We start from the raw sequence: 22733 nt of genomic DNA, 5'->3' as shown, positions 1-22733 counted from the left end.
TACTAAAACTAAAGATCAGAAGATTCTGAAGGCAGGCACGTGAAATGGAAGGTTGAGAAGGAAGCAGGCCTCGGTACTCAGACCAGAGACTCTCTGACACCTCTAACTGGAGTCCTTCTACTCTGCCCTGTCCGGGGTAAATCTGAGATAGCTCAGGTCCCAGAGGGAGAAACGGGCTGGTTGACAGCGTCCCTCCTGGCGGAGGGTGGGCGCTGCGCGATCTGCATCCAACTGGTCGGGGTGGGGTCTCCGCTGGGGCGGGAACCAGGGGCGGGGCGGCGACTGCCGCGCAGAGCTCAGCCCTGGGCGCGAGACCGGGCGCCTGCGGTGCGGACTACCTCTCCTGCCTCGAGCGCGCTCCAGCCGGCGCGCTCCCGCGGCCCCGCGCACTCCAGCCGCTTCTCTTCCACGCCGCGCCGCACAGGCAGCCGCTTTGGGAGCTCGTGGCCGGGGCCCTGGCGTGCAGAGAGGCCCTCGGCGGGGCCCAGCGGCGGGGCCTGGGAGGATGCGGCCCGGGGCGGCCCGAGAGCTGAGCAGGGTCCCCGCGCCAGCCCCAAGCTGCCCCGGCCTTGGGAGCCGCAGCCGCCGCCCCGCCCCCGGGAGACATGACTTCCAAGCCGCATTCCGACTGGATTCCCTACAGGTACGCGGGCCCGGCTTCCCCGCCCCGGGGCGCGTGCGAACCCCTACTCTAACGCTGAGGGCGTGGGGAGGGTGGTAGTTTGCTGCCAGGGCACATACCGCCCCCCCCCCCCGAATCGCGATACAGCGTCGGTCCGGTCATCTGGCCTGGAGGCAGACTCTGATGCCCTCCGCATCCTTTCCAACACCGGTGGCGCGGGTTGGAGGTGCCAAGGTTTTTCATCCCAACTTTGAGGGCCTCGAAGCCACCTGCGCTGCTCCACCCTCCTCAACATCCAAGGGTTCTGAAAGGATCTCTGGCCTTGTTGAGTCTGGTGGCACATGGAGAAAGGAACTACTGTGAGCTGCCTCCTAGGCCGAGCACCCAGGACATGCGCGCCTGGATAGCTTGTGCGCACACACCCCTACATCTTCACGCTTGCATACATAGGGAGGGCATCTGCGCCCTATCCCCAAAGTGTGGATTTATGAGATAAGGCAGTTTACATATACATGTACCCATATATCTCTGTAGACCTTAATTATTGGGCCATCCGGGTGCATACTTAAAAATCTGTGCATATTCACATCTGTGTAGGAATACACTGTACTACCTATTCACAAGTACTATTCAGTACCTTTCAGACATTCAGTATTAGTAACCTGCTTGTTAAAGGAACTAGCTCACAATACAGAAAATTGCTCTCACACGCTCACGTGCACTCAAGAGCCCTGACCCACCTCCTCTTCCTGGATACTTGGTTGGTCTGATCCAGGTTTTCTTGTGTGGGAGGTGGGGGAGGGGTAGTCCCTAGCCTCGCACAGGTGCAGGCCTTTCTCCATCCACTCTACTCAATTCTATTACCAGGGGAAAGAGCTCATTGCCATAGCAGCGCCACATCCGTGGCCACTCATTGGCTCTCTAGTTGCTATGGGCTACCGGGCTCTCTCAGCCTCCTGGAAAGGCATGTGTGTGAAAAGGGTGCTGGACTGCCAAGACCCACTTTTTATTGCTGACCCAGGTGCACATTCAGTGGGTTGCAGAATCAGACACTCAGGACCCACGTGCAGGCCCTAGGCAAGGATGCAGAGCCCAGTTGCTGACAGAAAGTGATTCTGACAGAGCCCTTCCAGGAGCCTGTCCAGATAGAATCCCAAATAGAAACCAGCTGGAACTGCCTGAAGCTAGTTAAAAGCAGGTCTTTCTACCAACAGGCACCTGTCATAGGCCTGGGAACTCAGATTTTCTTGAGAATGGTTACTGCCTCTGAGCCCAGCTTTCGTGGGAGCTTCCTGAGTTATTTTCTGTCTTCCCAGCAGCACACACAGACACATGTGCACAGAGAGTCATACATAGGCTCGTCTGCAGACATGTGAGCCAGTATCCCAGTTTCACATGGATAAGGGAGGCTATTGATTGGGAGCTGGGAACTGGGTTGTACTAACTCAGAAGACCCTCTGCCTTTGACATATCTAGCCTGGACGTGCAGATAGTGTTGGGCCCATTCTGGTATTTTCTTGGTTCATGTGGGCCAAGGGCTTCTAGAAGTTGGTGCATCCCTATAGAGAATCACTGACCATTTGTCTACCAGCACAGGTGGAAGGTGGTGCCTGTGGTCTGAACAAGACAGTAGTGCTATGGAAGTACCTTCCAGGGGATCCAGTCGTAGGTGGTGGCCAACCACAGGCTACACCCTGACTGTGGGGATAATGGCATGTTTGAGTATTGACAAATGGAAGGCTGGGCTGGTGGTCATGGTTCAAGGCTGATTCTCCCAGGGACCCAAGGACTAAAGCAACCTGCAAAGCTTGTAGAGAAAAATCTACCTCAAGCTAGGGAGAATTTAGTCTGCTACTGGGAAAAGAGACCTCTGAGAGGTAGAATTGTCTCTCAGAAATCTGTTGCAAGTGCCCAGGGCATTGGTGTCCTGAAATGGGTGAATGACATTCAACCCAGCCCAAGCCTATTAACCCCCCCCCAATTTTCCCTCCCACACTCAGCTGAAAGCACTGAATCCTGCCACCCTGGAAGCCTAGCCCTGAAAGCAGCTTGGCACCCTGGTGGCGAACCCTGCTTCCTTTCTCCATCGCTATCACCTGCCTCCTTGTTCTGTAGAGTAGGGAGGGTGGGCTATCATCAGAAGGCTCCTCCCCTGCCCTGGCCAGTCTCTCTGGGCATGTGCAGAGCCCAGGAAAGCCCTGGACTTGAGTAGACTGCCCAGTAGGGGAGACCTGTGTTGAGAGGACATTCACATGGCTCTTAGCATTACGAGGCTGTTGATTGCAGGCAAAGACACAGGTCTGTCTGGTGGCAGAAAACTGGGACAGAAGACAAGGCATATTTCTTGGCAGCCGGGCAGGGGGCAGCATGTGTACACGTGCTTTGACTAACATGAGGTTTTTCTAGTGCCGCAGCACGACAGAATGGAATATGGCGTATGGGGGGAAAAAGACTGAGTTAGCTCTTCTGATAGGGTCTCTCTCTCTCTCTCTCTCTCTCTCTCTCTCTCTCTCTCTCTCTCTCTCTCTCTCTCTCTTGCATGCTGCATTCCCTGGGCTCGGCTCATTTTCTTCAAAGCAGTGATAGTTGGTGCTAATCTTCTTAGGGGTAATTTTGGCTCAGTTTCTAGTGATCACAGCTGGATTAATCTCACATTCTGGCTTAATAGGGAGCCACTTCATTTGTAAAGATCAGCAACTAGAGTCATGCCTTGGCTTTTGTTTCCCAAGACTAGTAGTTTCCAGTTCTGCCCATTTCTCCTTACCAGTATTTTTGAAGACTGTTAGATGCCTGTAGTGTTTGACTGTGCAACCATTTATAAGTTGTAGGTGGGTAGAGCTCTGTCTGAGGAAGGACTGTGGCTTCAGGCCTATTGTCTTCAGTGCTCCTTCTAATTTGTTTAGTATTTTTATGTGTTCGTGTTTGTGTGTGCCTGGTGAATTTATGTGCACCAGGGGCATTCAGGTACTGGTGGAAAAGCCAGTAGAGGGTATCACATCCCATGGAACTGGAGTTACAGGCAGTTGTAAATTGCCATGTGGGTGCCGAGAACTGAACTCAGGTCTTCTGCAAGGGCAGTAAGCATTTTTACCTGCTGAGCCATCTGTTTGGATTCATCTTCAGTGTTCCTGCCTGCAGTGCTCAGGGCTTCCTTCACCAAATTAGGAACTCTTTTGAGAGCAGGGACCTCGTGTGGTATTTAGCTGAGTCTTCAGCATTACCCAGCATAGATAAAATGCTACCTCTATAAACCAAAGTGATGTCACACTCCAGACAACATTTAGGGCTTCCTTAACTTCCTGGTCACACCTGAAGTGCTCTCTCATCACAACAAAGCCTCCAGAACCCCTGCACACCTGGTGCAACTGAAGGCAACTTAGATAATCTCAGGCTGCAAGGGTCCACATAGGCCCTCTCACTATTTCTTTGTTCCACTTTGGTAGGAATGCTACCAAACATCTTCCACCAGCCAGTTGTGACTGGAAAGGTCTTCCTTGGGTTGAGTCTAAGCAAGACTCTGGTTTTCCTGCCTTTTGGCTCTTGTTAGACACCCCACACATACCTACCCCCCCCCCGCCACAGGTTCTGCTGCCAGGGTTAGCCTTAGGTGCCTTGTTTTGACAACCATAGGCAATTCCTTCTGGAAACTTCAGTTTCTTGCTCTTTGAAGATCACCAGCTGTGGTCACAAGAGTCACTTGCATAGCCGATAATTAGAGAACCCCATGGTACAACAAACTTGATTCTGGAGTATATTCCCCAGCAGCTCTGAATTACCAAGCCAAGGCCAGTGCCACCAGCAGTTTTAATTCACCTAGTGCTTGGGAACCCCTGGCTGGAAGGAGATGGCCCATCCTCAGAGGCGGAACTGCCCCCATTTCCAACTGTGTGCCAAGCAGCTGCTAGGTAATGGGAGCCATGGGTATGGACTTCCCTCATTCTGCTGTTTGGCTCAGGTTGCTCAGACATTCTGGGTGGCTTGTCCTTCCTTATAGCTTATTGCTCTGATTCTTAGGCTCAGAGCAGCTTCTGCTGTGGCTGAGGGAAGGAGTGAGGTAGGAAAAAAGGGACAGGCTGCAAAGTGGGCTTGGATGGGGCATTCAGATGGCTGAGTCTATCTCTCTGTTGTCCTGGCCTGGACCTCTGGTAGTGATGGTGAATTAGCCAGAGTTTACAAAATGGAATCTAGGAAGAGAAGGGTAGAAACAGGCTTCCTAATAGTGTTGGCTATACTGGCCTTTTCCAGCCCACAGCACAAGTCCCTAGACACCTGTCTGGTCCCTCCAAGGGAGTGAGTGGCTGTAGATAGCCTGGCTCCATGGGAGTTGAAGTTGCCCCCTTTTTGACCCTGGGTAGAGCAGCCAAATGGGAGGATACTACAGATGGAGCCAGTGACTCGAACATTCCTTGGCCTTCTAGGTCTGGCTCCCAGTAGGAGGTGACCATAATGAAGGAGCCGCCAGGGTCAGCTGGAAGACCCATCCATCAGTGCCCTGTCTGTCTGAGCCTCCTGGCGGGGCTGCAGCTGGCAGCCTGGGCTTGGCAGTGATTCCATATTTGGAACCAGAGTCATTAAAAAGCCATTAATGTCTCCTTGCATGGTTATCATTTAGTGAAGCCTAGAATGGTGCCCATCAGAGAGGCAGGCCTGGGAGGTGTTGTGAGAAAGACAGACACCCCAGGAATGATGCTGCAGTGGAGCTGAAGAGGCAGGGCTAGCCGTGTGGGGGCAGGGAGGGAGCTTTGGTTCTGCTCCCCCTCGAGACAGCCATCATTATTGTCACTGTTTCAGCACAAGCTGCTGTGCTGGGGATTCTTTTGTCAGTCACCAGGGAGCTTGTCTTTGCCCAGATGCATTGTCCTTACTAGAATACCACCCCCAAGCTCGTCACGGCCCCTCCACTGTGATCTCCCAGTGTTCTTTCGGCTCTCCTTTTTTGTGTTATGTGGGTGGTGGGTTATTCTAGGGCCTCCTTTGTGCATTTTGCTGGGCCTTGAGGGGGTCATTTCTAACAGCACCTGTTATGCTGCCATGCAGCGTTCCTGATGCTTTGTGAGGTGGTGGGTGGCTCTCTGGACTCTTCTGATATATCTGTGACTCTAGAATCTCTCAGAGACTGTGCCCTGGTGTTCATCCTTTTCTGAAAGCCACAGTAGTTAAGTTCCTGCTACTGTTAATCCCACAGATTTGAAGAGAAAAACCACCAACCCAAATCGTGGCCAAATTAATTAAAGCAAGATTTGTTGGTATACATGGCCTATCTCTCCCTAAGGTGGGGTTCAAGAGTACAGCATTGGATGTGGAGAAGATAGGGTTTTCATAACTTAGAAGTAGGGTTTCCAAATGGGGCTATTAGCAGGCAAACAAGCAGGGGTGGGGGGTCTCAGAAGCAGAACACAAGCATAACAAGGTGGTCATAACTTTCTGAAGCAAAGGCATGGTTGCCATTTCCCGGAACAGGCAGTGCAGAACCATTTGTAGTTAAGGTTACAGGTAGGGCAGATTTAATCATAAATAGGAATGAACCTAGTTTGTCTTTACCATAAGGTGGCTTACAAGCCTGAGATGGAGGCCTGCTGGTTTACTACTACCTTATCTGGTAATCAATGGTACTACAATCTGTGGCTGTTTGTCCATCTTCCCAAAGAGGAAATGTGGGGATAGTGGGAGAGAAAGTACTGTGCTCATGGAAAATAGCATTTGACCCCCAGATACAACTGCATGGAAGGTCCAGGGCAGTGTGACAGTTTCTATGATAGGCAAGCACCTCCCTGTGTGGCACAGGGTGGTGAGGTCACCACTTCCAGGAACATCTTTTGTTGCCAAGCTGCCTCGGAGCCTCTCTGCAGATGGCTTTGCTGATGCACACCTTACCTTTTCTAGATGTCTCTAGAAATTTCCTTGGCACTAAGGAAAGCATATTCTTTGTTCTGCTTAGCTCACACCAGGACCTGGGATGACCCAGGTCACTGCCCCTGCCCCTGCCCCAGCACTGCCCTCTGAAAGAATGTAGCCTGTGACATCCCAGTAAGAGTTAACTATCCTCTCCTGCTGGCACAGAGGAAGCCAATACGGATCTATGGTGATCATACAGGAATTTCTGAGGCCAGACCACTAGCACACCATTATCAGGGTCACAGGCTGCTGGCCCAACCAGAGCATGTCCTTTTAGCAGGTGCCACTGGATAGAGCCCTTATTGAATTTCTCACCCATATTTTAAAAGCAGTGAGTGTACACAGCTGTGGGCCTTGGTGGACAGTGAGGCTTGGACTTGAATCTCCGGGAATGCTCTGCCCTTGTGTCACTGATGTGAGTAGTAGAGGCGATGGGAAACTGTGGCCTCTCCAGCCTTTCAAGGCCCTTGGTGTCTGGATCACCTGACATCTGTGCTCTTTCTAGAGAATCAAGAGACCTAGGTCTCCTAGAGGTGCCCCACAGGGTCAGCCTGCTTTTCATGGCAAGATGTTCATCAGCTCATCCAGACTGAAGTTTTAGGCAGCTTGTTGAGGCCTTGGGTCCTAGTAATGTGTCTGGGAGCCCCAGATTCAGGTGCTCTTGGGCAGGTGGGCTGTCTTGGGAAGACTGAAGCTTAGAGCCTTGTCTTTGAGATGTGTTTTTCCCTGTGTTCCAGCAGCTGAGGGTTTGGTAAATGAGGTCATTTTGTACACAGCCGTATAAACAGTTGGGGCTCCCCTGATGTGCATATCAACCCAGAGGTACCAGGAGAAGGTCTTCCCTTCTCCTGTCAAGTAGTTAGGACAGACGTCAGTTAAAAGGGGGCATAGTAGTCATAGGTGGCCAGGGGGGTGAATGGCAATGGGTGGCTAAAGTAAGTAGTTTAAGAGATGTATAGGTTCAGCTGTCAGAAGGTAAGCATGACTCACCTCAGTTTTGGAGTTATTTTTGACCTTGTCTTTTCCTGTCCACACACAATGTGCTCACCTTTAGACAAGCAAGCCTTTTGTTGTTGTTGTTTTGTTTTGTTTTTATTGTTGTTGTTTTTTGTTTTTGTTTTTGTTTTGGGTTTTTCGAGACAGGGTTTCTCTGTGTAGCTTTGGAGCCTGTCCTGGAACTTGCTCTGTAGACCAGGCTGGCCTCGAACTCACAGAGATCTGCCTGCCTCTGCCTTCTGAGTGCTGGGATTAAAGGTGTGCACCACCAACGCCCGGCTGCAAGCCTGCCTCTTGACACAGATGCCTGCACACACATGTGCACATACGGGAGAGCCATTCATACTCCACCTTACAGTCCCTCACAAACTCGATGCACCCGGATCTGTCTGAGCATGGCTCTACCCACAGATCTGATTCAACCAGGGTCCAGCAGAAGTAGGAGAAGCAGTCTGGAACTTCCAGAGTTCCCAGCCCCAGGTTCCACCTCCAACCCTGGCAGCCTCCTGAGTTGGCCTTTCATAGAATTTGGGCCAGAGGTGTCTTGATCTAGCAAGAAAGCTAAATGATTTTAAATTACTAGTTCGCTGTAAGCAAAATTTTATTTCCCGCCAGCCAGCTAACAAATAACCACACAGACATATTATTAATTATAAATGCTCAGCTGATACCAATAGACTGGTTACTGACTAGCTCTTACAACTTAAATTAACCCATATTTCTTGTCTACATTCTACCACATGGGTCAGTATCTTTCTTCAACATGGTGTGTTCATCTTGCTTCTCCCTGCATCTTCAGGCGACACGGTCCTTCTTCATCCCAGAACACTCTCCCTGTCTGCAAGTTCTGCCTACTCTCTTCCTGCCTAGGTATTGGCCATTTAGCTCTTTATTAAACCAATGAGAGCAACACATCTTCACAGTGTATAAAAATACTATTTACAACAGTTCTCTGTTCATAGTCTGCCTTCCTAGGGGGCAGGAGCCGTCTGTGAGAAGAAACTGTGGGACTCAAGGATCGGATGGATACTCTTGGTACTACCTGGCTGTGTGTCCGTGGCCAGGGAAGGGTTAAAAGCCATTTGCTGGGCTGTGCCTTAGCTAGTTGTGGCTACCTTGCAATTATTCTTACTTAGCCCTGGCCTTGTCCTGGGGAATTGAGTTAGCATTTTAGCCTCTCCCAAATGAGGATACTATGCTCTCTTTAGGGGAGCAGGGCTGTGACAGTACATTCCCTGTTCCTGCCTGGGAGCCAGGAATTTGGGATAGGGAGATGGTCTGCCACAGAGGACCCAGCTCTTTCCAAAAAGGATGGAAAGAAGCAGATGAGGAGATGGTAAGGAACTGCAGAAGCAAGTCCCGGCATGAGGGACATTATTCTTGGGATTGGCTAATGACTGATGGTTTTCTGTCAGGCTTGGCCCTGCTCAGGCATCTGAAGGAGTTTCATCCTGTTTTTACCAGGGCCAGGCTAGCTTGGAAGTCCTTTAGGTAATGAAGGAGGATAAGCTACCAACATGGCAGAAATATGGCTTGGCCCTTTGTTTTCTGATTTTTTTTTTTTTAAGACAGAGTCTCCAGGATGACCTTGAACCCCTGTCCTCCTGTCTCAATTTCCCTAGTGTTGGGATTACAGGCATGATCCACCACACCCAGTCTTAAGGCTTTGTTTTGTTTGCTCTGGGGATCAGATCCAGGGCCTTACACACACTAGGCAAGTGTTCTACTACTGAATGCCAGACACCCTTTGCCTTCTTGTCTTGAGTTAGCTCCTAGACCGCAGCCTCCATTCTTTCTCCTTCCACCACATGGACTCGCTGGGAACCAGGGTAGGAGTTTGAAAGATGGGGGTGGGGTCTGGACACCTACTAGAACCTCACTGGGCAGCCCTGAATACCTTTCTCTCCCCCTACAGTGTCCTAGATGATGAGGGCAGCAACCTGAGGCAGCAGAAGCTTGACCGGCAGGTAAGTGACACTGGGCTGGTGGGAAGGCAGAGCCTAGCAGGGGTGTCTAGGGGTGAGAGTCCCTCTTCTTTGGATGACCCTGTCAAATGGGTAGAGAAGTGAACTCTCTCCTTTATCAGCTCTGTTTTATTATATTAACTTTACCCAGAGAAGGCTAGAGACCCCGGTACAACTTCTGGAAACTAGCCCAGAGATCAGGGTGCTCCTTTTGACCCCACTGTGGGAACCCCTTCCTCCTGGAGGAGGTGGTGGGCCAGTCCACCTCTGTGCCTGCCCTGTGCCTCTGTAGCGGGCCCTGTTGGAGCAGAAGCAGAAGAAGAAGCGCCAGGAGCCCCTGATGGTGCAGGCTAATGCAGATGGGCGTCCCCGGAGCCGGCGAGCCCGGCAGTCAGAGGAGCAAGCCCCCCTGGTGGAGTCCTACCTCAGCAGCAGTGGCAGCACCAGCTACCAAGGTACACCCTGCCTCTGACCCAGGGACAGTCAGTCTAGGGAATCCCCTGCACTGGGGGGGTGCCACACCCTGGGGATCAGTGGCGGTAGGGGGTTGTGGGGGACTGCTGGACTCATCCTGTTGGGTTTGCCCAGGCTGAGTGTTGTGTCTGGCTCAGGTGGACAGCTGAGTGAAGCAGGCAGAGACATCCTTAGCCTTGTGCTCCTGTTTATGTTCAGACAATCACCTCCTGTGTCAGTTCTGAGACCAAAAGGCTTAGACTTGATGGATCAGGGCGTTCCAAGGTCCAGGTTTCTGATCTGAAGGATGTCCCTGATCCTGTGCCCATCAGTGTTCTCTCATGTGAAGAAGCCCAACTTCCTGCCTTACTCAGGCAGGAGCTTGCCTCCTTCTCTGAGCTCTTGCCTCCTCAGTATGCCTGCCTTCTGACCAGTAGGTGGCTGCCCTTGGCTGAGGACTGAATCCCTCAGTCTGTACAGCAGAGCCCAATCTGGGATTCTCTCGGAGACCATCCTGCCCAGGTGCGACTCTTTTGCATCTGAGTGTCCAGGACTTTACTTTCAGCGTAGGTTGGTTGGGTTCAGTGCCACAGGATTTGTGTGAGAGAAGGCCGGAAATAGGAGTTAAACAGACTCAGTCTCTGCTGCCCTCTGCTGGGCTGATATCAGCTATGCAAGTGGCTGCTTCCTGCATAGGAGTAATTGGCAGTTAGGCCATGGGCACATGGGCTTTTGTGGGTAGAGTAGGCAGGACCTTAGCAGTGCCTTCTTCCTTCTGTGGTTCCCTTCTGACCTGGAGCCTCAAGCCTGTTCAACTGCTGCTGTTGTTTTCAGCTCAGAGAGGACTTTCTTCCTCTGACCAATGGCCTTGTCCCCCTGCTCTACAGTGAGTGTCTCAGGTTCTCCCTCGTGTTCTGCTAGCTCAGCTCTTAGCTCGCCCAACACCATCCTGATGCTTTAAAGGGGAGGAATTAGCTGTGTTTCACCTATTGCATAGGCCGAGGCTCGGCACACTCTATAAAGTTGGTTCCTCCATGCATACACACACACCCACTGAGGGAACCCCCTTCATTCCTGATAATGAAGGCTGTCTCTGGGCACTTGTCAGGGCTGAGGATCACATTAGGTACCTGATTTTCTGTGTTGTAATTTCATCCAGGATAGACAACCATGGTTTTTGGTCCTGTGAAGCCTGGCTCCCTATGCCACTGCCTTTTACCATGGCAAGACTTGCTCATGGATGTGGCAAGTCACTTGTCCTCTCTTGTCCTTTTTGCTTCACTTATAAAAAGGGGGAATCAGCTTCTTAGAGCTTGGAAAATGGAAGAAACTACAGTGTGTGTCAGGACCTAAGCTCAGGTGATTTGCTGTTCCCCACTGAGATCAGAATAGGTCAGACTTTTAGGTCCCTTCCCCATGGGGTACACTGGACATGTGTGAGGTTCCTGCTGCCTCTCTGGGGCCCACAGTCTTTGTCCAGCTCTGAGTGGTGGACAAAGCCAAGAGAGGCTACTGCACACCTGCTATTTGACCAAGACCCATACTTCTGAGCCTAACATCCCTAGCTTTAACTACCTCGTGCCCTGCCCCCTGCTGGCTGTTGGTGTTAATGCAGGCGCTCACTCCCAGAGGTGGTAAGGGAGTGTCATCAGAACTGACCCTCCCAGTGGAAGTGTTTGACTTATTGCCAATCTCATTCATGGTACACACCCATGAGTCTCCTAAATATTCAGTGCAGTGAAGGGATGCGGAGTAGTGGCTGTGGGTGCAGAGTGAGCAGACAGGTGTGGTTTCTGTTTCCCTGGAGCCTTTGGTCTAGGTGGGAGAGAGTTTCAGCAGGTGGTTGTAGTGTTTTTGGTGGGAAGAAGCCAGTCTACTTGAGGATGTGGCAGGCTCTCACTAGACAGTGGGGGACAGCTTCTCTGGAACTTCCAGGAAATCAAAAGTAGGAATTAATTAGATGGGAAGGACAGTGCAGGCAAAGACACCATGACATAAAAAGGAGTGTGGTTCTTGCAAGTCACTAAACCAACCTGGTGTAGCTAGATGCATGTTGGGTGGCAGAGTGTCTGGTAAGGTTGAGGAAGGAGAGGGTGGAGCCCACCAGGCTGGAGGCTGTTGGTTGTCATCTTACGAGCATTCAGAAACTGTTCGTAGATTTTGAGCACGTTAGGGTCCTAATCTGTGGAGATTATGGAGGGCACCGACTGTGCCTTTCTAATATTTCCTCATTGGTACACCTAGCTCTGTGTTTCACAAAGCCCCTCCTCCCTTACAGTGGATCCCATGGGCTCGGCACCCAAGACCGCTGCAGGCTTCCTGGAGTATCTGTCTTGGCTGTCATCTTCCAATCCTCCACAGTACATTCTCATGACACTCCCCCTGCCCTTGCCTAGACTCAGAACAGTTGGCTGACCTGGTACTTTGGTTCCTCGCTGTCCACTTGACTGTAGTAGTCTGAAGGCCTGCCCTGGACCATTGCCTGTTTGAGATGAGTGGTTGATGGTGTAGGTGAAGAGCTACACAAGGGCAGGGGTGGGAACTGTGGTCAAGTGGGAGCTCTCATCTCATCCCATACCCATTTTTCTGTCTTCTCCTGAGCAGTTCAAGAGGCCGACTCACTTGCCAGTGTGCAGCTGGGAGCCACCCGTCCACCAGCACCAGCCTCAGCCAAGAAAACCAAGGCATCAGCTGCATCAGGGGGCCAGGGTGGGGCTCCTAGGAAGGAGAAGAAGGGAAAACATAAAGGTTAGCTTGCCTTCTCCTCAGACCTCCTGGGGGCCTGGCCACTGTGGGGGCGGAGCTTATCCTCCAGACTTGAGATGATACAGTATGAACATTCTCATTGACTGAACTCAGCTGTGCTCAAGGTGCCCATCAGTAGGCCTTGCTCATGAGTACCTTGGCTAGGTTGTGGGTGTGGAAGACCTTGTCAGACTGCCAGGAAGTACAGCTTGGCTGTGGCTCAGGACCACCCCCTTCTGCCCAGCTTACCTCAGCCTGAGCTTCCTTATCCAGTCCCAGGCCAAGATGCTCTCTTTGGTGGAATCTCTCTGCTCCCACGGCAGTTGTCAGCTCTGCCTTGTCATGTGGATTTCTCCCAATTTCCTGCCCTGTCTCCAAACCTCTCTGACCCACAGACCAATGTATTCCCTGTGCCCCTCAATCTAACAGATTTCTAGAGATCAGTGACCGTGATGGTGGCCATTTCCCCAAGTCCTGTTTCCTGGCTGCCGTTTCTTCAATCCTTGTTCATGACCATTGATTTCTAGGCCACTGTGTCATAGTTGAACATGGGCGTCAGGATCCTTGTCTTGGAGCTGGCTCTCTAGCACTGAGCAATGCTCAGCCAGGCAGAGAAGCCACCACCTGTGGGCCAGGTCTTTTTCTGTCACTCAGGCTGCAGCCCCTTAAGCAGGAAATGCAAAGAAGGCAGGCTCTGCATGCAGATGACAGGGCACATGGGACAAGAGGCCATGTGCTTGGGAAGGCAACTAGGTGCCAACCGTAACCTTTGAGGGAGAGCCCTGTTTTAATGATGTATGTGAGTGTATTGTATGTGTGCAAGTGTGTGAAGAGAGAACACCAGCATGAGTAGCTTGTAGATGTCTGTGTCCAGGAAGGACTACAGCCCTCAGTTATGGTTTGGATTGATCTTTGTTTTCTGTCTTGTTCTTTCCACTGTGCAGTTGATTTTGTAGATGGTATTGTCTGTCTTAAGGATATGGAGTATTTCAAACCAACCCTTGGCAGTTATTTTGGGGGGAAAAAAGAGAAGAAATGAAGCCATGTCCCTCTACAATTTACCGAGTATTAACAGGCTGACAGTAGTCGTTAGTTTTTTTTTTTTTTTTTAAAAACTGGTTTTGAAAATGAGGTTTTGCAGAGGGTCCTATCTTCCATCCCTCTCCCTTCATGGACACCTGAGAGTCCAGGCTTTCCTCTCCCTCTGGATGTAACTCAGGAGTATCTGGCCTGCAGGCACCAGCGGGCCAGCAACCCTGGCAGAAGACAAGTCTGAGGCCCAAGGCCCAGTGCAGATCCTGACTGTGGGACAGTCAGACCACGCCAAGGATGCAGGGGAGACAGCAGCCGGTGGGGGCACACGGCCCAGCGGGCAGGAGCTCCGTGCCACGATGCAGAGGAAGGGTGAGCCCCATGGGGGCCCAGCTGGGACCAAAGCTCAGTCCCAGGTTCTTAGATGCACTCATCTCCAAGAAAATAGCCTTCTTGTGTTTGGTCCAGTCCCTCCCTGGATGTCATGGAGGGGCATTATTGGAATCAGATGAGAAGTTTTGGGCCAGAGCCCCTGATGAGGTCAAGTTAATAAAAAGCAATATCAACTGGGGTAGCAGCCAGCAGCCTATCCCTGTCTGTAACTCCTATGAGGCCCAGGTTTATGTGCAGATTTCTTTTCCCTTTTGTTTGGACAACAAGAAGTTGTCCATTTGTCTGCTGAGCTGCTGGGAGGCTGGGCATATCTTTCCTAGAAACACACTGCCCAATTTCTCTGGCATTCCCTTACTCCAGGGAATCCTGGGTGCAGCCTGGCAGATCCACATACACTATGAGGGACCTACTAAAAGACTGCTTCATGGGGAAAGAACTTTTAGGGCCACCCAGAGTGGTACTCTGGGTCAGGGAGGACAGCTGAGACAGGCTCAGGGCAAGCTGGAGAAATCAGTCAGTCCCACCCACAGACTGAATGAGGACCTAAGTCAGAGTCCTTGTCAGAGTCTGTGGCTGATGCCACCTATGGCCTCTAGTCAGAAGAGGATGGTCCCTGTGCAGGTTCAGCTCAGCTCGGGCCTTGCTACACAAGTGATAGGGATGATGTAACTAAAGAGGTGTGATGTAGGGACTGAGCTAAAATTGGGTGGTGGGGATACATCCCAAAGAGAATCATGATGAGTCCCAGCTCATGTGTGCACGTGCACCAAAGAGAACATGTGTCCTTGTATGTGTCTAGATGAGTGGGAGTACGTACAGCAATGTGAGGGTGTGCAGATGGCTGTATGAGTGCCTGGGTGTGGGTGAGTCAGTGTCTGAACGTGCATCTCCATGTGACCACCTGTATTCTCATTATAAAAATCTGTCTGTTTGCTCATTCCTCCATGTCCTCTGCTCACCGTAGGCATCTCCAGCAGCATGAGCTTTGATGAGGAAGAGGATGAGGATGAAAACAGCTCTAGCTCCTCCCAGCTAAACAGCAACACCCGCCCTAGTTCTGCCACTAGCAGAAAGTCCATCAAGGTAACTTAAGTGGAGCAGCCTTTATCCCCAGTAAGAGGCTGACATCAGGGGTTAGGGCTGCCTAGGGGTGGTGTTCTAGGTCGTTATCTGTTGCGATAAAAACACTGACAAGAGGCATCTTGAAGAGGAAAGGGTTTATTTGGCTTCCACTGTCACAGCCGTCATTGTCCCAGTGGTCACAGTCCGTCACTGAGGGAACTCGGGCAGAAGCTATGGAGGAACACTGCCTGCGGGCTCACTCACTCCGTGCACAACAGCACCCACTTCAGCTTCATGCTCAGTTAGCTTTCTTATACAGCCCGAGCCTACCTGCTGAAGGATGGTGCCACCCACAGTGGGCCGAGCCCTCTCACATCGAGACCATCCACCATAGACATGGCCACAGGTCAGTTTGGTCTGGGCAAGCACAATCCTCATCACGCCCTTGACTCTATACTATGTCAAGTTGATAACCAGAAGATGAGGTGGTTGGTTGCGTAATGATAACATTAGAAGGTGCTGGCTTTCCTTGGGTTTCCTTGTTAGTATGACGCTTCTCCAACTCGGCCCTTCTGCTTTCCCACTGTGTCTCCTGTCTCTTCAGCAAGGGCTAGGATGCAGGGAGAGTTGGACTTGGACAGGATGACCTCCTGAGAACCTGCTCTTATTCCTGTCTCTGCCACCGGGAATTGCTGAGGAAAGGGGAGAAGCTAGCAGATAGCTCCTGACACTAGGGCACGGTGGCCACATCCACATTCCAGCGACCCCGACTGAATCAGGAGGCGGACTCTTATCCTAGACCACCAATCTGAAGTGGCGAGCCTTTTGATTTAGTCTTCTACTCTCTTCTCCATAGGAGGCAGCCTCCGCCCCCAGTCCAGCAGCTCCAGAGCCACCAGTAGAAATTGAGGTCCAGGATCTAGAGGAGTTTGCTCTGAGGCCGGCCCCACAAGGGATCACCGTCAAATGCCGCATCACTCGGGACAAGAAGGGGATGGACCGGGGCATGTACCCCACCTACTTTCTGCACCTAGACCGTGAGGATGGCAAGAAGGTGAGGTTTCTCTGCGCATGTATTTTCAGTTTGAAGGCCTAGAGGCTAGAATATGAGGGAAGCTCAGCTCTGACACTGGCCTCTCAGCCCTCCAGGGAAATAAGTGTTTTGGGTGGACTCATGGGCTTGTCGGTGCTTGTATGTTTGCGCACATATAGATGTGTTGGGGGAGATGAAGCAAGGTGATCGTTTGTGTGTGTGTGAGAGAGAGAGTGAGTGGCCACCATAAACGTGGGCCAGAGGCTGGATCTGGACTGTGATATTGCTTTACTCTTTAAGGTATTCCTCCTAGCGGGAAGGAAGAGAAAGAAGAGCAAAACTTCCAATTACCTCATCTCTGTGGACCCAACAGACTTGTCTCGGGGAGGCGACAGCTATATTGGGAAATTACGGTACCAGTGCTCTTGTAGGAAGGCGAGGGAGGGGAGCAGAAAGCCTTCTGATACCTCTGAATGAGGTCATCTCCATCAAGCCCAACCACAGGCCAATCTATGAATGCCCAGCCGTGAGTCAGACAGGACTAAGCTGCTCCAAGGTATTGGGTACAGGCCAGCGTGAGTGACAGGATGTTGCCAATGACGTTGGCCACCATGAAAGAGTTGCTTTGGCTCTCTGGTCAGAGACAAGGATCAGGGCTGCAAAGAAGCCCTGAAGAGGTGAGATGGGGAGGCCTCAAGTGAGGTCTCCTTGAGGAAGAGTAAGTGAAGATGTGAGTAGCCAAAGTTGGACATAGCCCTGGAAAGGACAGACAGCCCTTCTCCATGAGGTAGATTCCTCTCTGGCCTCCTAGATGCCACTCGGCGCGCTTTCCAGAAAAAGCAGTGTCTCTGTCCTACCTCTGGTTCATAGAACCCACGAACACTGACTCACTCCCTGGATTTCCTTCATTGAAGTGAGATGCCCGTTGAGTTGTGTTGACTTAGAGTTGACTGCTTGTGGAGTACCTCCTCCATGGGAAGAGGCATACAAGCCTGTTGATTGTGCCTTTCTTTCAGGTCCAACCTGATGGGCACGAAGTTCACTGTTTATGACAATGGCGTCAACCCTCAGAAGGCATCGTCTTCTACACTGGAAAGTGGGACTTTGCGCCAGGAGCTGGCTGCTGTGTGCTATGTGAGTTCGTAGTTTCTAGGTAGAAGTGTAACTGAGGCCATAGTGCCTGACTGGGGTGGGGACCACCCCACTTATCTTGATGGTTGGTCAAGGCTATGTCTAAATGGCTGTTCTCTGTAGAGTTACCCTGTGTGGGACAGGGACCCAGATCTTACCTATCTTTAGGGCTCTGACCACAGCAGGCTAACTGCCTACAGATCTCTGGGGAGCCATCTCTGGCCCTGCAGCCTGACCCAGGAGGATCCTGGGTTCCTTTCTGGACCTCACTCCCATCTCCCTGCTGTAGCTACAGTACCAGGCACTGCAGGGATCCTAGGCCCTTTCAGAACAGAGATCCTGTTCCCTCTGGGGTCTGGAAACTGAAGCTTGGAGTTGGGTCATTTTCTAACATTATACCAACAAGAACAAGACTGGAATATAAATATATGAGCATGCTCTGTTACAAACTTGGTTTCTTCACTCTTAAAAGTGAAGGATGGAGTGCCCTGTGAACCTGGGCAGGGATACTTAAGAGACTTTGACTGCTCAGCCATTTTGCATGATCCCATAGTGCCACCTGCTGGCCAAATTTAGAGAAGCAGCCTGAGCCCATCTATATTCCCGGTACTGTCGGAACGACTTGGGATGTCAGAAATAGAAACAAACCCTTATAGTATTTAAATGTTTATTGAGAGACAAGCCATAAAACAGATGTAAGTGAAATATGTTTTTGATCAATGCTCAAAAATCAAGTTAGAGATATGGATATATGAAATGTCAAGGTGCATGTGGACCTTTAGGGAGGCTCTTGCCAAGGTAACTCTTGGGTAAGATCAGACATGAAAACCAGCTGTGCATGTCTGTTGAGGGCAGTGTGATTGCAGAAGAGAGTTAAGATAACAAGAAAACTAAGTACTAGGGGACAAATCACACAGGGCCCTGAAGATAGACTAAGAGTTTTCAATAGGGGAAAAAAACATACCCTTTACCGGGACTGATAGTGAGGGTGCTGTGTTGAGAGCAGATGGTGGGGAGGAGAGCCTTGGCGGCCCAGGGCGGAAACATAAGAGTTGCATTAGTGACTGTCTGGTGACCTTAGATTCTGGTGTAATCTGAACATATACCTGATAGAAATTGTGGATGCATTAGGAATGGGGCATGAGAGTGAAGTTAGTGTGACTCCAGTTCACGTGAGTGAATGTTAAGTGCTGAGCTGCCATTGACTGAAGCAAGCTGGGCTGTAGTTTAGACTGTGCTAAATTTAGAGTGATTATTAGACTATCAAGTATATAGATGTTGGAGACATTTTATTCCTCTTCATCTTTGCCTCCTTGGTCCAGTCTCCCCATGGGTAAGCAATTCAAAGTAGCCGGCGCTAAATTCTCTTGTTTTCCCAGGAGACCAATGTCCTAGGCTTCAAGGGACCTCGGAAGATGAGTGTGATTGTCCCAGGCATGAACATGGTTCATGAGAGAGTCTGTATCCGTCCCCGTAATGTAAGTCTCTAATGCTTCCCCATGCCCCAGCCTCTGAATAAGCTTCTAAGGGCAGAATTCCCCCAAGGTGTATGTGTAGGGGATACAATTCAAGAAACCCTGGAAGTTTAGGGAACTCTAAGAAGTCTCGTTCCTGGGTAAGATCCCTCTTTGGGTGGCTATGATGCCAAGGCTGGGTCTGGCTCAAGTAAAGCTGCCCCCACTTTCCTACCACCAGGAGCACGAGACACTGCTAGCGCGCTGGCAGAACAAGAACACGGAGAGCATCATCGAGCTGCAAAACAAGACACCAGTCTGGAATGATGACACACAGTCCTATGTACTCAACTTCCATGGGCGTGTCACACAGGCTTCTGTGAAGAACTTCCAGATCATCCATGGGAATGACCGTAAGTATTGCTGCCCTCCTTATTGACACTGTATAGTGGTGCCTAGCCCCCACTCCCCAGTCCATACCAGCCAGTGACAGGATGTGGGTATATGGCTTATATCAGAAAGATCTTTCCAACTGTAGTGATTAGAGAGCCCTGGTCCTAGATTCTGTGTGCCCAGCCAAACCTGGGACTTGGGAACACTCTTTAAATGGATGTCTTTCTTCCCCATTTCCCTGCTGTCTGTATCCATCACTCCTCTTTACCCTCTTGCTCCTCACACCTGGCTCTTCTCCTGAGCCTGTTTTTTCATCCTTTGGTGTCTCTTTTTCCTTCCCTCTCGTGGCCTGTCTTACCTGTTCTTCCTGTCTCCACCATCATGCTTGTGCATGGCCACAGCGGACTACATCGTCATGCAGTTTGGCCGGGTAGCGGAAGACGTGTTCACCATGGATTACAACTACCCACTGTGTGCACTGCAGGCCTTTGCCATTGCGCTGTCCAGCTTTGACAGCAAGCTGGCCTGTGAGTAGAGGCCTCCTCTGCCTTTAGGGTGGCCCGGTCTGGAGTGGAGCTTGCCTGCCTGCGGAGACAGCCCTGCCTCCCCTCTGTTCATAGGCCCTCAGTGGGCTTTCTGGCCTTACCAACCAGAAACTGGCTGCTCTGCCTCTGCTGCTGAAGCAGGGGGACAGCAAATGGGTATGAAGGGAAAAGAGTATTTCTGTGCCCCAAGGTCAACACACATAACCAACCTTGTGTCAGTACCCTGCCACAGTTGTTTACCGCATAGGGTGACCTCTTCAGCAGGAGGTACAGAGGGTGGGGAAGCACAAGCAGGGCTGCTGTGGCCCAGCCATCCACTCAGCCTACAAGTCAAGAGGACAATGGGTGTCCCAGGAGGTAGGGGTGCAGTGAGTGTATGTGTGTGTATAGGGCACTTAAGCTTTATGTAGCAAAGGGCCTGGCAGTCAGCAGAAAGTACTCCCACTCAGAAGGGCCCATCAGGCCTAAGGGAAGTTGGGGGGTGGGGATAGGTGAGTGGCAGACCTTGCTAGGATTACAGGGGCCTGGCTGTGTGAATTAGCTGGTGGCTTAGAATGGTAGCAAGAACCCAGCTCTCAAGGCCAAATATCTGAGTGGGTGGGGGTTATAGGAGTCATCAAGTAGGCTCCCTCCATCAGGGCTCTTGGATGTCGAGCAGCCCCAGCGCAACTCCTCTGACATCTACATAGGATAGGTCACCATTCAAGTAATGGCATGCTTCAGGAATAATGTCCTCTCTGGGAAGACCCAGCTCCCACTGTTGCCAGCATGCCCTGATCCTTGAGGGCTGTGTGCCGTTCTTAGGGGAATGGAACCAGGTGAGGAGGGCAGAGGATATTTTAGGGCCATAAGAGGTCAGATGTGGTAGGACTGTGTGGCTCACCAAAAGCAATGCTGATCCCCGAGAACATGGGACTTGTCTCTTGGTTACCTAACTGGTTAATGGCAGAGTTCAGAACCTTAAGTTCCTTTGTTCCTATTGTTGCCCAGAAACTAGACTCTCTGGCTTTCTGGGGTCCATTCTGCATGCCCTTTCCTTTCCCAATTCCAGAGACTTTGGACCCTTAGAGTTAATGTCTAAGATGGAAAACCTTTCAGTAGGGCATCAGGCAGTTCCTTGTTGAAAGTTGTCTGAACGGATCTGGCCTGTGCCTGGTCCCTCTCTGAGGGCTTCAAGCTGTGCAGACCTCAGCAGGGCCACTGCGCACTTCTTTGTGTAGATGTGACAGGCAGCCTGAGGGTTTAAGGACTGGGTCTGGACATCCCCTCCACTGCCACTTTTCCTTGGATGGCACCACTCATCTGGTGGGCTTGGGAACTCTAATCCTTGTCTGTGTGTCATTTGCAAGAAGCTTCTTGCCTAGATGGAGATAAGAAACCAGTGGGAAGCAAAGAGCACTTAGACACTGCTTTAAAATAGATATGCTCAGAAGCTAAGTAGAAATTTAAAAAGTCACACTTTGAATATGTAAATGAGGCTCTACAGGTAAGGAAGCTGGATTGATGGAAATAGTACGTAAGGAAAAAAAAAATCGGGATTTTCCTGTTTCCTTTTAAGCAAGGCACATCTGCTGCAGCAGGATCTGACGATACACCTGAGCCATACATCCCCATGAGAGGACCTTCCAGTAAGTTAGCCTTTGTTTACAGTCTAGTTTCTAGAAGGACCAGGACTTCTATGCTGGGGCTGCCCTATCTCCTGATGAAAGATTACAGTGCCATCTATTTCCTTCCCACAGTTCTGTGTTTGCCCTCCTTCCCTAACTCTTTAAGAATTTAGAGGTGGTAGAAACCAGATCTTCATTCTAGTCAAGCTCTTTCTCTGGGTTTACAATCTCAAGGTTGAACAGGCTGATTCTGGAGTCTAGTGGGTAGAAGAGCCCCTCATGGTTAAGGGTGGCACTGAAAGCACAATGGAAAACTCTTGACCTCTGCTTTCTGCTTTAGCACACAAAAAAGGGGCTGTTGGCTATTTGAATATAAATTTGGTAGCACCAGGAAATAGGCCCACTGTGGGGAAAGGCAGCCTCAGCACAAGACCCTCTGTTGGGCACTGAGTGACAAGAGCAGTTGAGTCATCTGCTTCAGACCAGCATCACAAGGTCAGATCTTAGGACTCAGCTCCTGGTGACATTGCCTTTTATGAGCACAGGATCATGGACCTCAAATACCAGGGCCCCGGGGATCACCTGGGTTCAGCCTCTCCCATGGTAAGATTTCTTATCTTTCACATCCTCTTCTCTTAGTTGGTCCTTGACTAGGCAGCAGAGTGATGATGAGTGGACAGTCCCTAAGAGTGTGGGGCAGATGGAACCTTAGGCAGCTCCTCTGTATGCTACTGGCTCTACATCCTAAAACTCTCCACCCTCTGTTCCAAAACAGTTCCTCTGCAGAGTGGTGACCTTAGCTTCCCCAAGTCCTCTCCATGTCTAGCTTTTTCTGTCCTTCTGGCTCCAAGGTGCTCTGTGTCCATCTGTGTGTGTGTGTGCATGTATGTCTGGAGGAAAGGGCAATCTGCAATCAACCAATAGAAGTTAAGATCACATCTGAGTAGGGAAAGACTGAGAAGGCAGTTGTGACCACTGTGGATTATGTCTCTTCTTTCCATGTTCTTTCTCCCATGGTTCCAAGTAGGAGACTGTCAAGGAAATGTAGTATTGGTCTCACTGGAGAAGGAGCTGAGATGTGCATTCTTTTAAATGAGCACGGTATAGTGATGGTGCCTTAACAATCTTGACACTAGGGGAAGCAAGCCAGGTGCATGCCTGTGGGAAGACAGGTATTGGGAGTCAAGATGTGTGATGACAGGCTGGATGAGAACTTTGGGTAAACCTACCTTCATTGATGAGGCAACAATGTTGTAGAAGTGGTTTATTTGTCCCTTCTTTCTGGAAATGGCAGGGTATTTGCCTCCAAACTTTAGAAGTAGAAGTTCTAAGTTTAAGTAATAGGAATGACTGCTCAGATATGGTCTGCAGGGAGGAGCCATGTTCACAGCTCTGCTCTGCAAGCACA

The 22733-nt window shown here is 50.8% G+C and overlaps 1 protein-coding gene across 1 annotated transcript; it reads left to right on the top strand.

Annotated features, from left to right (window-relative positions):
• The first annotated feature begins 605 nt into the window (after positions 1-605).
• Tub (TUB bipartite transcription factor) lies at positions 606-19708 on the top strand. Its single transcript, XM_027410040.2, has 12 exons — positions 606-643; positions 9429-9480; positions 9770-9932; positions 12535-12678; positions 13912-14079; positions 15065-15183; positions 16019-16216; positions 16496-16608; positions 17212-17329; positions 18706-18804; positions 19022-19193; positions 19575-19708. The coding sequence occupies exons 1-12, from the start codon at positions 606-608 to the stop codon at positions 19706-19708; spliced, it is 1518 nt and encodes a 505-aa protein (XP_027265841.1).
• Positions 19709-22733: the final 3025 nt, after the last annotated feature.

This window comes from Cricetulus griseus, chromosome 3 (assembly GCF_003668045.3).
Source record: "Cricetulus griseus strain 17A/GY chromosome 3, alternate assembly CriGri-PICRH-1.0, whole genome shotgun sequence".
In the NCBI taxonomy this organism is placed as follows: Eukaryota; Metazoa; Chordata; class Mammalia; order Rodentia; family Cricetidae; genus Cricetulus; species Cricetulus griseus.
This window is presented reverse-complemented; position numbering and strand designations above follow the sequence as displayed.

Coding starts and splice junctions, on each gene's coding strand:
- Tub (XM_027410040.2), top strand. CDS start 606: ATGACTTCCAAGCCGCATTCCGACTGGATTCCCTACAG. Junction 644..9,428: donor TCCGACTGGATTCCCTACAG/GTACGCGGGCCC, acceptor CTCCCCCTACAG/TGTCCTAGATGATGAGGGCA. Junction 12,679..13,911: donor GAAGAAGGGAAAACATAAAG/GTTAGCTTGCCT, acceptor TCTGGCCTGCAG/GCACCAGCGGGCCAGCAACC.